Below are 16,932 nucleotides of genomic sequence, written 5' to 3' on the forward strand. Positions count from 1 at the left end.
GAGTCATTTGAACTAGTTATGGTTAAGATGAATAAGGTTGATATGAGAGTAATCATATGGCTAACCTCAGTTAACTATTTGTGAACCAACATGGTGTACACGTTTAGGTACGGCTACATAAACCTAAATGAGGGTAAATTTCATTTGTGTATAACAAGCTAAGTTCGATCTAGCGGTTGAAAGATATTAGCTTGGTTGAATCAGGTTTTTCATCTAACGGTGAATATTGAATGCTTTGTTACCAAGGTAACTTGGATTGCAAACTCTGATTTGAAAACTATATAAAGGAGAACTCTAGAAACTGGGAAACCTAATCCCCACACCTCATTTGTGTTACTAGTTGCATAATTAGGGTCGATTTCCTTTAACCTTAGGTTTTTTCTCGAGACCCTGTAGGTTACCGACTTGAAGACTTCATTGGGATTCTCAAGCCAGACCCAACTATTATCTTTATAGTTGCGTGATATGATCTTGATGTTTCTATCATGTTGAGTGCAATTGAAATAATTGGCTCGAGATTTTATATCTCTGATAGGCAAGATAGAAAAGTAATCACAAACAAACTTCGTCTCATCGTTTGTGATTCCACAATAACTTGTTTCGCTAGTCGATTAAGTTTATTGCCAGGTGATTGATAATACTAGGCTGTTCTTCGGGAATATAAATCTAGTTTATCAATTGGTTCCTGTTCACCTTGATTTATCAAAAGACGGAACAAAAACTCTTGGGTATTTCTGTGGGAGACAGATTTATTCAATCCTATAGACTTTTCTGTGTGAGACAGATTTGTCTATCAAGTCTTCGACTTTGGGTCGTAGCAACTCTTAGTTGTGGGTGAGATCAGCTAAGGGAATCAAGTGCGTAGTATCCTGCTGGGATCAGAGACGTAAGGAGCGCAACTGTACCTTGAATTAGTGTGAGATTGATTAGGGTTCAACTACAGTCCAATCCGAAGTTAATTGGTAGTAGGCTAGTGTCTTTAGCGGATTAATACAATGTGGTGTTCAATCTGGACTAGGTCCCAGGATTTTTCTGCATTTGCAGTTTCCTCGTTAACAAAATTCTGGTGTCTATGTTATTTCTTTTCCGCATTACATTTTGTTATATAATTGAAATATCACAGGTTGTGCGTTAAGATCAATCAAATAGAATATCCAACCTTTGGTTGTTGATTTACATTGATTGACACTTGAACATTGGTCTTTCGTACCGTTCAAGTAATTCCTCTTATATTCAATTAGGCTCGCAGATTTCTATTTGCTGATTGCGGATTGAATTAAGAGTTAGAGATATTAAACTCTTTGATATACTTTAATCTATATTGAGTTTGAATGTCTAGTTGATTCTCTAGAAAGTGTATTGGAGTAAGTCCTCTCAGATTTCCAAACGAATTGTTGGGTGTGGTTGTTGTACCCCCGCATTTTCAAAAATCTTTTGGCAGGAGATCTCTTACCGCTAGATTTGCGGGTTATCACTTTAATGAGACAGTCTTCCCGTCGTTAGGGGGAGATAAGAAAAAGTATTTTCTAAGGGAACGACAGGAATTGTCGTGGTGTGTTCCCACTGTGTCTCATATTGATTCTTGTACTCAACAAATGTAAATGTGAAGTGATAAAGAATATTCGATTTTCAGAATGTACTCTGATGTTGTTAAAGTGATGAGATCAAACATACCAGCTGCAAACCTACCTGCAAAGTTACAAATCCCCAATAAGGGATATACACCATAGACTAAGGTGTTGCAACTACACTCAGTGGAAGTGTGGTTGAGGTCGTGGCTCGATAAAGGTAGTTGGAGAGACCACTTGGTTCGATCAATCCTCACCTAGAAAGGAAGTAGGTGATTAAGGCACAACTTATTTATATCATCAGAAATCATCTCATAAGATTGTCTCTGAATATGTCCATGAATCAAACTGGAGGACGCTTCGAAGTTTTAAATGATTCTAGAGAACAATGAAACCCAGGCTGATTATGAGAATGCACATGAGTCAATGGAATTATCATGCATGCACAATGATGATATAATCCATAAATAGTTGCTCCAGAAGTAGAGCACAATGAGATCGAACCATTATTTATTTTGATTCATTTCAAATAAATAGCATATTTGGCCTGTGCAATCCAGGTAGAACTTAGTTCTTTGACAAATATACGGGTATTTGGTATGGTAGTGCTAACCAACCTAGTGTAAAGCCTATGGGACATATGTGGTTATTTGTCACGAAGTGTATTGAGAAGAATGAGGTCTTAAAGTATAAAGAATCACCTTGTGGCGCAAGGTTTCTCACAAACCCCTGGATCGCATACTCTTTTGAACATCATAATGTTTAGTTAATTAGTTTGCTTGGCAAAAGAACTTGAAACATAGTAAATGCGGTTATATCTCTGGAGATTTATACTTAAAGGTATTTGCAAAAGTGCTTGATGGCCTTTTGCTTCCCAAGTCGAATGACTCTAAACCACAAAGTGTGTTTGCAATTACACTGGAACACTCACTTTTTGATTTAAACAATCAGGCGGATGTGGTATACCCGTCTTAGTGACTATTTGATTGGGAAGGGATAAACAAGTAAGGTTTCGTGCCACGCGTACTAAATAAGTTCCTGATTCAGAATTATAGATATATATGTCAGTGGTATGGACATGATAAGTACTCTTAATGGAATAAGAGATCTTACAAGCTATTTAAAATCTGAATTTGAGATGAAAATCCTGGGAAATCTCGATCTTATCTATGTTCTAAACTAGAAGACCGAGATTGTGGTATATTATTCCACCAGTTTACATATGTCCATTGTCAGGAAATTTAACAAGGACGTGCATGCTGCAAGCAATCCCATGATTAGTCGAGTTTCAAATGTACATAAATGACCAATTCGTCTAAAGGAAGATGAATAAGTTTTGTTGGGCGATGAACTTTCCTTATCTAAGTATAATATACGCATCATTGTACTTAGCATAATTTACTCGACCAAATGTTACATCCTCAATGAACTTGTTAGCTAGATATAGCTCATCACCAACGCAACGTCATTGGAATGGTATAGTGAATGTAATCATGTGCTTAAAAGTAACCATTGACATAAATTATTTTTATCCATGCAAAGACATAAAAATGAATGCTAACGAAAGTGCAATCCAAAGGTTGTTGATTATAAAGGAACAATAATCTCTTCTCCAAAGAAAGTAATCAGGGGGAGATACGGTAGACTATTTTCTAGGTCATTACCGATATTCAGTTTCGAAAAGTACATGACTAAAGGAACAGTCTGGAACAACTCTGAAAGTAATCAGGGGGAGATGCCGACATCAGGGGGAGGATCCAAGGATATGATGTCGAAATAATTTACTTCAAAATTGAAGTTGTGTTGTACTTTTTTTCCCTTCGATCGAGAATAGTTTTCTCCAAAGGGTTTTGTTACTCGACAAGGTTTTTAGCGAGACAATACTAAAAAAATATCAAGTATGTTGAACGTTGAAGACATAAAGATCGCGTTGATATTATTGAATATATCTGAATCAAAGAAATGAAATACAATAGTCCGTTAAGCAACGTAACTTCCAGAATCAACAAAGTAAAGTGTGATAAACTCCTTTTGACTGCATTAGACTAATGAAAAATTGTATGACATCAGGGGGAGCATCTAATAGTGTGTTGAACTCTTTTTCTTCACCGAGGTTACTTTTTCCCACTGGGTTTTGTTGCTCGACAAGGTTTTTAATGAGACAACAACAAACACCGTGAAGTAATTTCCCAACTAAGGTTATTACCTTTCTCACAAGGATTTTCTGCCTTAGGAGTTGTGAAGCAGCTAGTCAACTTCAACGGAACAAAGTGATCATCTACAACAGGTCACCTTTACTTGCATCTGTCACGTTGTACTCTTTTACCTTCTTCATGGTTTTATCCCACTGGGTTTTCCTTGTCAAGGTTTTAACGAGGCAACATATTCGACTATAACTATGTTCTAAGTTTGCTTAATATTGTACTCTTTTTCTTTAGTTCAGGTTTTGTCCATCTGGGTTTCCCTGGCGAAGTTTTAACGAGACAATTAACTTAGACTCATCGATCTGTGAAGATCGCATTGCATGTGATGGACTACATGTAAAGTAAGAGACAACATGTGAAGTACTACATGTGAAGAGTTGTACCAAGGTTTTATTCCACTAGGTTTCTCCTTGTCAAAGTTTTTGTAAGGAAATTGATTTCGGCACAAGTCATCAAGGAGAGAACGAGATTTGAAGAGCTACAGTCAAAACACTATATGTGAAGCACTATGTATAAAGTTTGTTGTTGAACCACACAAGGGGGAGTGTTAAAGGGCCCATGCCCATGAATGTGTGGTCCAAAACAGGAGTCTTTTGGTTTTCCCTTCTCCGTGTATACAAAGATATGATATTCATGTAACCACATAACTCTTATCAATGGAGTCCCTCTCTTTCTCTGACTATTTCCCTTTTCCTGTTATATTCTACTAGAAAACATAGGCATTAAAAAAATTTGTAAAATTGAACTTTTTTGTGTTGTGATAATTAGAACAATGGTCCCTGGACTATATTAATCAAAATCCTTTTTTTGGCAATATTATTATATTATGAGCGAAGGTCAAGAAAATTTGACATTTCATGGAAAGGGGCGGTCCCGGTCCAAATCCTCAAAAAGGGACAAATATGTGCGAGTTAGATTCGGTGTGACTCAGTGAATTAACTCAACCCTTTTATCTCTGACCTACCCTCCCTGGTCGAGTTAGCTTAACTACCCTAGTTAGGTTAAGTTAGGTTTGTTTTAGTAAACAGCAACAAACTCATAATCAATTAGCTCTAAAAATCCAGAGACATTTGGTGTTCTGGCATAAGGATAGATACACAACTCATAATAGATCAACTAATATAGGGAATTCCTCTTACGATACTTGGCAAGCTCTAGGAACTGGTCAAAATAAGATAAATATTGATGCAGCTTAGATTTGCATAGATGTGCAGGCAGGTTTTTCTTTCAGAAATGTTGTAGGAAATTTTGAACAAGGAAGAGCAAAACCAATTACAGCCTCATCTCTAGAAGAAGAAGAAGAAGAAGCGCTAGGGCCCCTACAAGCAGCTCAATGGGCTAAAGAGTAAAGTCTTTCCAATTTCAGTGTAGAAGGTGATTGCAAGAATCTGTTTGATTATCTAAATGAGATACAGTCTCAAATTACTTGGCAGAACCAGGCCATCACGGATGAAGTTCGTAAAGAGTTTAAACCCTGTCAAAAAATTTAGGGTTTCTTTTATGTGCCAAGAACAACAAACAATGTAGCTGATATTTTGGCTAAGGAAGCTAAATCCTTTAGCAATCTTCTTAACTGGAGAAATGAACCTCCGTCATGTATTAAATTTGCTTTACAAGTAGATAAAACAAATGTTCGGGTAGATCCTAGTAGTCCAACATTCGATGGATCTACTCAACTAGATGTAAGGGTTACTAACTCCTTAAGTTAGTCTTTTGAATGCGTTTTAACTTACAAAAATAAATAAATAGACATATGGGACACTTTAATCCGATGCAGCACTCAAAACATTTTCATTGCTGCCGTAATAATGAGTTTCAAAAGAATAAGAAAAAAACATGATGAGATTTTATTCTTCTTATCCTATTCCATTGATGATGGGCTTAAAGCCAGAAAGATGAGAGGGGTGTTTGGCAGTTGTTTAAAAATCACATTAATTTAACTTTTATTCACTTGCATTTTTTAATAATTTCGCAAAATAGACGACATTTCAATTAGTAAAACAGTTTAATACATAAAATATCAAATTAAAATACAAACAACAAAACCACTTGATTAAACGTTCTTTACGAGTAAAAGAAGCTGTACCTTTTTTTTTCCGAAAAAGAGGAGTCCCTGTTCATCAGAAAAATATAATCCACTCATCTCACGAGGAGAAGAACAGACATTAATTACATCAGAGTTCCATTATTGGATGTTTGCATGAGTTAAAATTGCCCAAAGGTTTTCACATGTCCATTTTTATGGCAAATCTATCACAAAAAGTTGATATCTTAGTTATCCAAATATCTAATTTACTTAGCAAAATAAACATTTAACCTTTAAAGTTTATAGTAATTTAAGTTTTTCTCCCGAAATCTGTTCTCAGTTTGTATCTCTGTGCCCTTCCCTTTGCATACATTCCTATCAACAATGTAAGGGTTGGTTGGGAATCAATTTGGAAGATTATATGATATCCGCTCCATTCTCCATCCCACTAAAAAGAAGCATCAACAACTACTGTTAGAGCATTGCTCGGTTGAACCCGCCAAGATTGATATGTCAAATTTGGTTTTCATATTTTAGTTCCAAAATTCAAGGTCGCGTAATTAGATTATCAGAATCGACTTTGTTAAGTTAGACTAGGAAGTCTAGAGATGTTGAGACAAACTCGTGTTACTGAAGAACCTGAAGACGTATCGACAATAACAATCATAGAGAATTTGCATAACTGCTAGATAAGGCCCTTGTCTCGGTAGGGATTATCCGAAACTTCATATTGCCTTGGTAAGCTTTGTATCGGTAACACTTACTTGAAGCTTTGTCTCACTTTAATAAGCCTTGTCTTCGTAAGCATTACCTTAAGCTCAGCTATGTGCATTACATGGGTAACACCCGCCACCCCTACAATTTTGGAATTCTTGATTAGGTACCTTTAATTACCTTAGTTTTAGCTTTAATTACCTTAGTTTTAGGAGGAAAATTAGTTACCTTCCCCCTAAAATAGTTTTAGATAAATTTATATATTTATTATGGTATAGTTTAGAAGATATTTGTTGATATATTTGTTGATATATTTGTTAAAATTCTAAATGATTAAGAATCCTCAAGCTTACGTGGGGAAAAGTTATTGTGACGCGACCACTTCTGTTTTGCCATTTTTTTTTTATGGTTGTCACTGTACGTTTTCTTGTTTTCAGAAAAGTGTTGGAACCCAGCTTGTTGTTAGGATTCCAACTAGTTACAATCTTCCTCTGTTGTTGATGAAGATTTTTAATTAGTTATTATGAATGTAAGTAATATTTTTTTTTTCTTTCTTAGGTATTTGATATTACCAGTTTTAAACAGAAAAAATAGAGAGTGAACATGAGAGCGTAGAGGAATGTCATTTACACTAATTTGACTTTTTGTATGGAGATAAGAGAATGATTTTCTAATTGAAGGTATTGTGTTTTCTACTTTTTTTTTGTGTGATTGGGAGATATTGAAACCAATTGGGGATATAAATTACTTCCCCCAACCAATAGTGTTTGCTAAGGGGTGTTTTTTGGGGGCAAAAATACTAAAATACTCTTCCCTCAAAATAAAAATCAAAAAACTTAAAATCAAAAAACAAAATCATATCCCCTATTTCCATCTTCACTTCTTATTAATCTCTTTGAGGTTGGGGTTTTGAAACCCAAATATTCCCCATTCCCTTTCAAATTCTAAATTTTCCCCACTCCCTTTCAAATTCTCTTCTCCTTCTCTACCGGCTCCTCACTTTGAAAACGACTTTTTTTTTTTTACATTCAGAAGTGATGAAGACCATGCCGGAAGTGATGAAGACCATGCCGGTAGTGACGAAGACATGCCGGAAGTGATGAAGACCATGCCGGTAGTGATGAAGACCATGTCGGTTTTCTTTTACATCACCGGAAGTGATGAAGACCATGCCGGAATTGATGAAGACCATGCCGGAAAATGATGCCGGCATACTTGGTAACTAACATTCAATGTCGTAACTAAATGCCGGCATGCTCGATAGAAATCTATCAATGCCGGTAGTCAAGTGAAAAAAAGTTTAAGTTTCCTAGATACTTTACATCATGTGCCGGCAGACAAATTTAAGCAACATACTATGCCGGTAGCAGTACCGGCACGCTCGATAATTAATTAACTGTACCGGAAGACTGGTTAAAACCAGAAAAATATCAAAACGGAATAGGTTTTGAATTTCAAAACCAAAGCCGGGAGGGGTTACGCCCCCCCCCCCCCCCCCCCCCCCGGACCCCCCAAACCCCCTTCATAGCGTACCGACATTGTTTTTTGGTTGAATACTATGTCGGCTTGAATTTCAAAATGGGGGATAAGCTCGGTGCTGGCATGGACATGGTATGAATACCATGCCGGTATAGCTACTCCCGACATCGTATTCATACCACGTCCATGCCGGCACCGAGCTTTTTCAACTGCAAAAATGGTGGATTAAAAGAAAAAAAAAATCAAATTTTCAACCTCTTAGCAGCAATTCTCTCTTCACAATCATCCTCCATTTTCACCAGAAAAAGTTCATTTTCAAATACTTTTTCCCTCCTTCTACTCTCACCCCTAGTTAGTAAGTTCGCGAATTTTTCCGTATCACGAATTTTACCGTCTTATTCGCGTACGTTTGCAACTCCGAACTCAAGTCGCGTATTATGTCGCATTCCCGGATTATTCGCGAATCGTTCACGAATTTTACGTATCACGAATCCCGAATGATACGTCCGCTTAATTCGCCATAAATTCTTTAGCTTTTACGTTTTCAAAGGCCCACTTTTTGGGCTTTACTGCCTCCCGAGTATACACCACCCAATATTAGACGTTGTTTTAATTTTTATGAAACAAAAATGACTGAAGAGATTTGAATGTGAAGGTGAGAGAGATCTCAGACTTACTAACTATGCATCTAAACCACTATACCACGTCCTCTTGGATGACTAATGTTGTATATATTATTAATATCATCATATTAAGTTTATTTTTTCTTTAAATAACTCACACATATGTATAAAAATTGGTCTATGACCTTATAAATACAAATTATTTAGTATATATAGATACCGAATTTTCAGAGCCGAACTCACATTTATAAATTGAATTATACACGTACGTATGCCGTTCCGAATTACTGACGAATCACGTCACGTTGACCGAATTTTGGACCGATTCTGGGTTTTACAAAACCGTATAATACTCGTATGTTTGCCGTTCCGTACGTTTGCCGAATCCCGAATTGCTAACTAGGCTCTCACCTCACCCACTCAAATACAAATAAATATACACACTAATCATTTGATAAATATTTAAGATTTTTCCTAATTATAATTAAACATTAAACCTGACTAGTGAGGGGCAGATTGGATATTAGGTAAAATACTTAGATAAGGGGTGATCCTGATTTGATATTTTGATCTGTTTTTGTCCTTTTCCTATATCCCCAATTATTTTTTATATCCCCAATCGCGCGTTCTAATTTATCTAGTGATTCAAAAGTTTTTTTTAATGTCGATGAAATATAAATTCTTTGTAATACATTCCAGAATTGTCCGGAACAATGATCAAAACAGTCGTTTATGTTAGTCTCAAATTGAGATGTGAGAGTTTGATGATTTTGAATAATTTTGATTGGTGAAGAAAGGTTAAACTGGATTTTATGTCCGGACAATTTGCAAGAGTTTGATATCACGATTGGAAATGATGGTATGAAAAATAGGCTCAAATCAGAGTAAAAATTAAGTTATACCAATCGGCATTGTAATGGTTTGCGTTAATGGCATTGTAATGGTTTGTGTTAAAGAAAATGAAATCTAGCCCTCCTTGTGAGAAAATCCTGGCTCCATCCCGTTTAAGCAGTGCCTAATAAGACTTTGCAAGTTTGAGTCATATTAAGACTTTGCAAAGTTGGGTCATATTCAGGAAACTTCCATACTGGACTGTCCTGGCCGGTTTAAAATGACCATTCTACCCTTGATGGATCAATCTGCATTGACCATCAAGTTTATTTGAACTTGAAGTGATCGGACGTCTGTTCTGTACAAAAGTTGTGCTTAAGAAAAACTTTTCATAGGACCCTACTTTTACCAGTTCAATCCGGGACACTAATAGTACCCGCCAGGATTAGTCATGGTCCTAGGCTCATTTTGTTTGGGTTCAATATTACTCGTTCTTAATAGATGGGATCCACATACCCTCTACCCCATGGCCATTGTTGAACAAAAAAGAAGAAAGAAGAAAGCAAAAGCAGTAAGGACCCATCAAATAAAAGAAGAAAGGAAGGACTCAGGAATTGCTAATGCTTTTCCTCTAACAATCAATCATTAGCTGCTTCACCATCATTCTTATTATTATAATTATCCACCAATTATTGTTAATTTACCAAACTATATCCCCAACCCCAAATCAATCAAAATTTCATTTTTATTAGAGAAGAAGAAGCCATGGCCGATGCAGGTCAAGGCGAAGTAGTATACACAACTAAAACCCTAATATGGAATTCAGTATTAAACTGGTTTGGTTTTTTATTGGAGATCTTTATTCAGATCCCTTTAGTTACTACTCAACTTCTTTCATTTATTGGTATTCATTATCCAATTCCTGCACTTTCTTCTTCTACTTCTTTTAAACCCTTGCCTGTTGTAGAACTCCCAATTCTTCGTTCTTCTGCTCCTGCTGCCGATGTTGCGGATGAGGATGACGATCGTCATCATCACATTGAGAAGCTCACGGTAAATAATCGAGTTTTGATCTTTTATTTGACTTTTTGCTTATATTTCGATTGGCAAAAAAATCAGCATTATTTGAAAAATCGGTGGCCATTTTGGAAATTATGATGTTGATGATGAAAATGAAAGTCATGGTGTAGTTAGAAGGCTAGTAGTAACTTCTGATGATCCAATGTATAGAATAAGTCTTGTCCAGAGACAAATTTTCCACTCACATTTTCAACTCTATTAGATTTCGCCTCCTGAAACCATAATCTAGCTACCTTTACAGAAATCTAAACACTCGTACACCACAAACACGCCTTAAGAAATGAATGACCATGTCTGGAAAATGTGGGGTTGTAGGACTACGTTGCAGGAGACCATCTGAACTTAAGTCTGCAACAGCATTTATGTGTTCTTCAGAGGGCTTATTGGGTTGAATGGAACCAATACTTTCTGTTCTCTTTTCGGCTTTAGACCATTTTTTTTGTATCAAGTTACATAATCAACTGTATGGGGCACAAGGCAATTGGGCATAAGGTTACTAAACTGTGCCAGTGCTCAATGCAATAGAAATCAAACCAAATACTACTCTATATAAATAATTAAGAGAGTACCTACACTAGATTCCTCAGAAACCAAGTTAAATGTAGTCTCAATGACCTAATCTTCAAAAAAGAACCGTATTATATATTTTGTTGGTCGAGTTTGGGAGGATTATTCTGACACTTCTTTGTATGAATGTATGGGGATTATTTGGGGAATCCTATTCATAACGGTCATTCATGTTAATTGTAGTTAGTTCTTGATTTGGATGAGACATTAATATGTGCATACGAAACGTCTAGCCTGCCTGCAGCTCTTCGTAATCAAGCTATAGAAGCTGGCTTGAGTTGGTTTGAGTTCGAATGCATGTCTTCGGACAAGGTATGACTAAATTTTACTTTTACGTTTTTATTATATTTGATGTGATGATGTTATGCTAAACTGGAGCTCTGAGTGAAACTTGTCTGATTCTGAAGGAAACTAATGGAAAACCTAAGGTGAATCAAGTTACGGTATTTGAGCGTCCGGGTTTAAACGAGTTCTTAAAACGGGCTAGTGAATTTGCTGACCTTGTGCTTTTTACTGCTGGTCTCGAAGGTTTGTTCTTTTAGCTGATCATCATTCTCTTGATCTTTGAACTGTCCTGATGTTTCTTTCTTGATTATTTGGTTTGCATGTACCAGGTTATGCTAGACCGTTTGTTGATAGGATAGATAGTGAAAAGCTGTTCTGCCATCGTCTTTATAGGCCTTCCACAACTAACACGTAAGTTCCTCTTATGTTTTAGTTCTACATTTTTCTCAAGTATGATTGGTGTTTGTACTATAAAGGTGTGTGTTTCAGTGTTTACTGGAGTATTTGAACTGAGAGAAATAGAGAGTGGAATTCAGCTCTTGGTTTCCCAACTCTTATAATTCCAATGACTTTAGTTTAGTGTGATTAAGTAGTTGCGTTACTGAAGGATTCAAATGAGTATGCACGATATGTAGGAAGGAGCTTAAATGTTATCAAGTGATATTCTTGGCTACCATATCTCCTACCACATACTTGGACTGCCGAATTTCACGGAAATAGTCTTCTAGATTTTTTGTTGGGTAAAGGGGTGACAGGTCTGCTGCACTTATATATCTGAATAAGCATATATACAGCTATTTTGGAAGATAACTGTGGAGCAGCTTTAGGGCCTGTTCTTCCATTTACTCATGAGTCATGTAATCAACAAATATCCCTCTCTCATCCTGTGAACAATATGAACCAGCTGTACTCCAATGTTGGTCATGTTACAAGCTGTTCTTCTGTTTCTTTTTTTCCACCCAAACATAGGTTTTTCACCTAACCTGTAACAGGTGACGATTTAATTACAAACATCTCTTAACATTACACTCCGTAGAAATAGTGTAATACTATTCTAATAAGTGATGCATCTGAAATCCGTGAATGCTGTAGCGCAAAGTAGAGCAAGTCTGGATTTCATTCTCTAATGCCCTAGCCTTCATCATTCCACAGAGTTCCATCAGCAATTTTTATTTCATTCTTGTAAGGGGGCAGTGCAATAAAAATAAAAAGGGAAATTTAAGGGGTGATGGTTTTCATTTTGTTGCCATAGAGTTGTACTCTCGTAACTTGTTTGATGAAATTCTTATGTTGTTACAAATTGCAGCCAGTACAGAGAACATGTGAAAGATCTTTCTAGCCTATCAAAGGACCTCCGCCGAATTGTTTTAGTCGATAACAATCCATTCAGTTTCCTGTTACAACCGTTAAATGGGATACCTTGTGTTCCATTTTCTGCAGGGCAACCTCCGGATCAGCAGGTAACCTTGAATTGCGTTGGTCTAAAATTTCTTGAAAAACTGCAAAGCTTACTGTAGTTACCCAAACTTATTGCTCACTGCTTGCTCTGCATGACTTTTTCCGGTGATTCGCGATTCAGCTTTTGGACGTCCTTCTTCCTCTTCTTAGGCACTTATCTATCCAAAAAGACGTTAGACCTGTCCTCCATGAAAGGTTCCACATGCCTGAATGGTTTCAAAAGCACGGGATTCCAGCATCTTTTTGGACACAGAACTAAGATCTCACTAAACCTGTACATGATGGATTATTTCCATCTAACTTCATGACCTGTATATTACAAATAGCTTTGTCAAGTGCCGGTAACAAAATTTTCAAGATTCGTTAACGCTGTCATTTTGCTTCATTCATTTGTAAGATATGAAGCCATTATTTATGTACGAGCTTTACGTCAAGTTCTCACTCTCAAAAGTCAGGCAGGCAAAGTTGTGCCTTGTACATGTGATTTTCACATGTTTAAAAAATTTATGATCAAAATAATTATTTTCCCAACAAACTTAAGATTTTATTTAATTTTGACAAAAGTACAGGACTCTAAACCCCCCGACACACCCCCACACACAAAAGAAAGAAGAAAAAAAAAACAGACATTCATTTTGATCACATCTAGTACTGCACACAACATTTTTTTCACCCAACTGTGACCTGGATAGTCTTAGGCTTCTTAGGTTCAGGTGGAGGCAACTTCTGAACAGTAATAGTAAGAACACCATCAACACAGACAGCTGAAATTGCATCAAGATTTGCATTCTCAGGGAGAACAAATTTCCTCATAAACTTCCCAATCCTTCTTTCCATCCTCACATATTTCACTTCTTTCTCCCTCTCGCTTTCTCTTTGACGCACTCCAGTCACGACAAGCACGTTATCATCTTCCACTTGAACTTTGATTTCCTCTGATTTCAACCCTGGCATGTCAACTACAAACACATACGAATCTGGGTACTCCTTAATATCAGCTGGTGTTGCTGCCATTGCTTTCGCATCTCTTACATACTTCTTTGATGGTGTCGCTGATTTTTCAACTTCGTGATCTTGTACATCAAATATGTCTTCAAAACCTGAGAAAATTGGATCGTTCAAACCAATTATTCTGAAAGCCATTGTATTGTTGTTGATTTCTCAAAGTAGCAGTAGATCGAGGAGTGATTGAATTGAAATGTAGTTTGCGGTGATTTTGATTTCTATTTCTTCAGTCGTGAACAATTCTATGCAAGAGGTGTTTATATAGAGAAGTTTGAAGCTGTTTCTAGAGTTTTCATCTGATGTTGTTAGATCGTTCTGGATATTTTTTTCTTTACGACTCCAGAAGCTCGCAGAACTTACTAGAAAAGACCAGATTTGACCATTGTCTCTACAAGTACAAAACTAAATTGGGCTTTCGTTAATTTTGGGTCAGCCCAAATTTCGACCGTTGGCATAGGGAAAATTAGGCACAAGTCCAAAAAAATAATATTTTAATTGTCAGGCCCACAATTAATTTTAGGTACCGTGACATCCATAATTATTTCCGTGACATCCATAATTATATGAAATTATTAAAAATGTCTACATGACGGATTATGCATCCACATGACGGGTTATGCATCAGGGGTATAATTGGCAACGCAACTTGGATATAACATATCTAAAAATCCGCGCCTTGGAATTTTACAAATTTTATATCGTTGGAAATCTTTTTAAGAGAGCTACGCAACGAGTACAAACAAGAATATCAAATTTTTGTTTTTCACGTAAAAATCGGAGGTGATCATCATTTTAGGCAAAATTTTCGAAAATTTGATACATAACCATTATGCAGCCACCAAAAAAGCTGCATAACACATTCTGCAGATGCATAACGAATTATGCAACCATTTTCTCCATTGCATAACAAATTATGCATTTGGATAAAAAAAGTTATGCATTGTTTTGGTTGATTTTAGTGCGTACATCGATAAAGTTTTAGTGCGTACATAAAAAAATTGATGCATAATGTAGTATGCATCCATATTCACGGATGCATATAAGATTATGCATCTATTTTCTCGATGCATAAAAGATTGTGCAACAATTTTATCGATGCATAATGCATTATGCAGTCATATTTTCGGATGCATAACAGGTTATGCATCCATTTTCACGACTGCATAACATGTTATGTAAATATTATTGTAGGTGCATGACAAGTTATGCAACCTTATTTTTTGTTGGTTTCAATACTAAGAAAAAAGTAGCTGCATAATGTGTTATGCAACCTTATTTTTTGTTGGTTTCAATACTAAGAAAAAAGTAGTTGCATAATGTGTTATGCAACCGTTTTCTGGACTGCATAACAAGTTATGCAACAACTTTTGTAGATGCATAACAGGTTATGCAACCATTTTCATAGCTGCATAACAAATTATTCAACCATTATGACCAAACATCAACACCAATATGACCAACTACATATGTGGCTTCCCAACCAACAACACCAACACCTCTCAAAAACGACTAAAACTATAAAGTATCATAACAATTCTGAAAAAAGCAACAAAACAAAAACATTATAGTTCACAGCCTAATGCCCCCTCCTACATAACTATCAATCACAACAGCAGCACAAGTCTTAAACGGACAAACAACGATGGCAACAACACCAATTCCTTTACCAATATCAGCAAACCATCGAGCCATTTACATGAACCACATCGTACCCTCGTTCCATGTTATCTCCGGCTTCCAAACGTACACCAGAACCATGGCAACTAATATTGCAGGCACCACTCTTGTACCTTTTATATTCAGATTTCGACCCATAGTAACCATAAAAGTGGACACACAAACCCCGTCCTTAACAGCCCCTGAAATCACCTCTAACCCATCAACAGTCCATAATTCAGTCACATCAACAGTTCAATTCAGTCACTCTCAACTATTTTTTCTTGAATTGAAATGGCAAAACAATGAGAAAAATATAAAGAGCTAATCCAGCCGTAGTAGAAACTGTATAATGTGTTATACGGTGAATTGTAACAACGACAACGACCACAACATTGTAGCAATGAAATTATGTAGATTTTCCAAATGAATGCACATTTTAGACGTGGGTTTTCAAGCACATTTGGATAAAGTTGTGAGTTACCTGATTCACTATCATCATTTTCTTTTTCCCAAATGGTGGTAGTTGTATATTCATAGTTAAGATTCGATGCGATTGCCCAAAAAGAAGTTTGAAGAATATGGATTGGTGCAAGAGTTTTATGGAATTACACATCTGGGTGTTGTTCTTTGATTTCCTGTTCTTCGTATGATAGTTACTTGCAACTTGAATCACACATCAGCGGAAACCCTATCTTCCCTGATTTTTTATGGCAGAAAACCCCATTTCTTCTTCATCTGATTCCAACCCTCAATCAGTCACACTACACACCCATGTTCAATCATTTGATTTATCCACCAGAACCCTCTTTTAGAAATCATTTGCAATGGAATTGCACTCCAATCATATTTGAGATCTAAGCCTAAAATCGAATATTCCAATCAAAACTAAAACCTAAAAACAAAATTGAATTGATTGAACTGAACTGAATTGAAGAAGGGAAAAAATGATAAGAATCAAGATTTGAAATCGAAGGAACTTGGAGAGAATCTCGATTTGAAACACAACTTCTTCTTCTTCTATTCTCGCATCTTTTTTTAATTAAAAAACAATGGGTCTCCTAATAATTTTTTCTAAATAAATGGGTGCGCCCGTGAAGTTTTGGGACTGTGGGTTTGACGGTAGAAAAAATTTGGAAAATGGGTGTCACTGTAGTTTTCACTTGCGCATATTCATAAGAATGATTTTTTAGGGACCATGGTTTTTTTGAGGGGACCATGGTTTTATTAGGCCACCTTCCCTATAGTGATAAGGGGTGTCCTAAAACGTTGAAATGACTAACCTACCCTTAATCTAATTTAATTTAAAACCAACCTAATAACCACCTATATAACCACCACCTCCTCCCACCACCACCACCTCCGATTATCACCACCACCAACCACCGATTACCACCACCACCACCTCCGATTATCACCACCACCAACCACCGATT

At 36.5% G+C, this 16,932-nt stretch overlaps 2 protein-coding genes and 1 long non-coding RNA gene across 3 annotated transcripts; 1 reads left to right on the forward strand and 2 right to left on the reverse strand.

The window, feature by feature from the left end:
• The first annotated feature begins 10,003 nt into the window (after positions 1–10,003).
• On the forward strand, positions 10,004–13,449 carry LOC113310891 (CTD nuclear envelope phosphatase 1 homolog). Its single transcript, XM_026559709.1, has 6 exons — positions 10,004–10,498; positions 11,276–11,404; positions 11,500–11,620; positions 11,707–11,788; positions 12,684–12,837; positions 12,957–13,449. Exons 1-6 carry the CDS (start codon positions 10,211–10,213, stop codon positions 13,092–13,094), a joined length of 912 nt encoding a protein of 303 aa, XP_026415494.1. The 5' UTR covers positions 10,004–10,210; the 3' UTR covers positions 13,095–13,449.
• On the reverse strand, positions 13,346–14,119 carry LOC113310892 (17.1 kDa class II heat shock protein-like). The gene has a single exon (XM_026559710.1). The coding sequence runs from the start codon at positions 13,976–13,978 to the stop codon at positions 13,505–13,507; it is 474 nt and encodes a 157-aa protein (XP_026415495.1). The 5' UTR covers positions 13,979–14,119; the 3' UTR covers positions 13,346–13,504.
• A 1,218-nt stretch (positions 14,120–15,337) lies between these two features.
• LOC113313712 lies at positions 15,338–16,529 on the reverse strand. Its single transcript, XR_003342002.1, has 2 exons — positions 15,981–16,529; positions 15,338–15,699 (listed from the first exon to the last, which is right to left on the reverse strand). It is a non-coding gene; the product is annotated as an uncharacterized LOC113313712 (long non-coding RNA).
• Between the last annotated feature and the right edge of the window lie 403 nt (positions 16,530–16,932).

The sequence above is a fragment of the Papaver somniferum genome, chromosome 9 (assembly GCF_003573695.1).
Source record: "Papaver somniferum cultivar HN1 chromosome 9, ASM357369v1, whole genome shotgun sequence".
Classification (NCBI taxonomy): domain Eukaryota; kingdom Viridiplantae; phylum Streptophyta; class Magnoliopsida; order Ranunculales; family Papaveraceae; genus Papaver; species Papaver somniferum.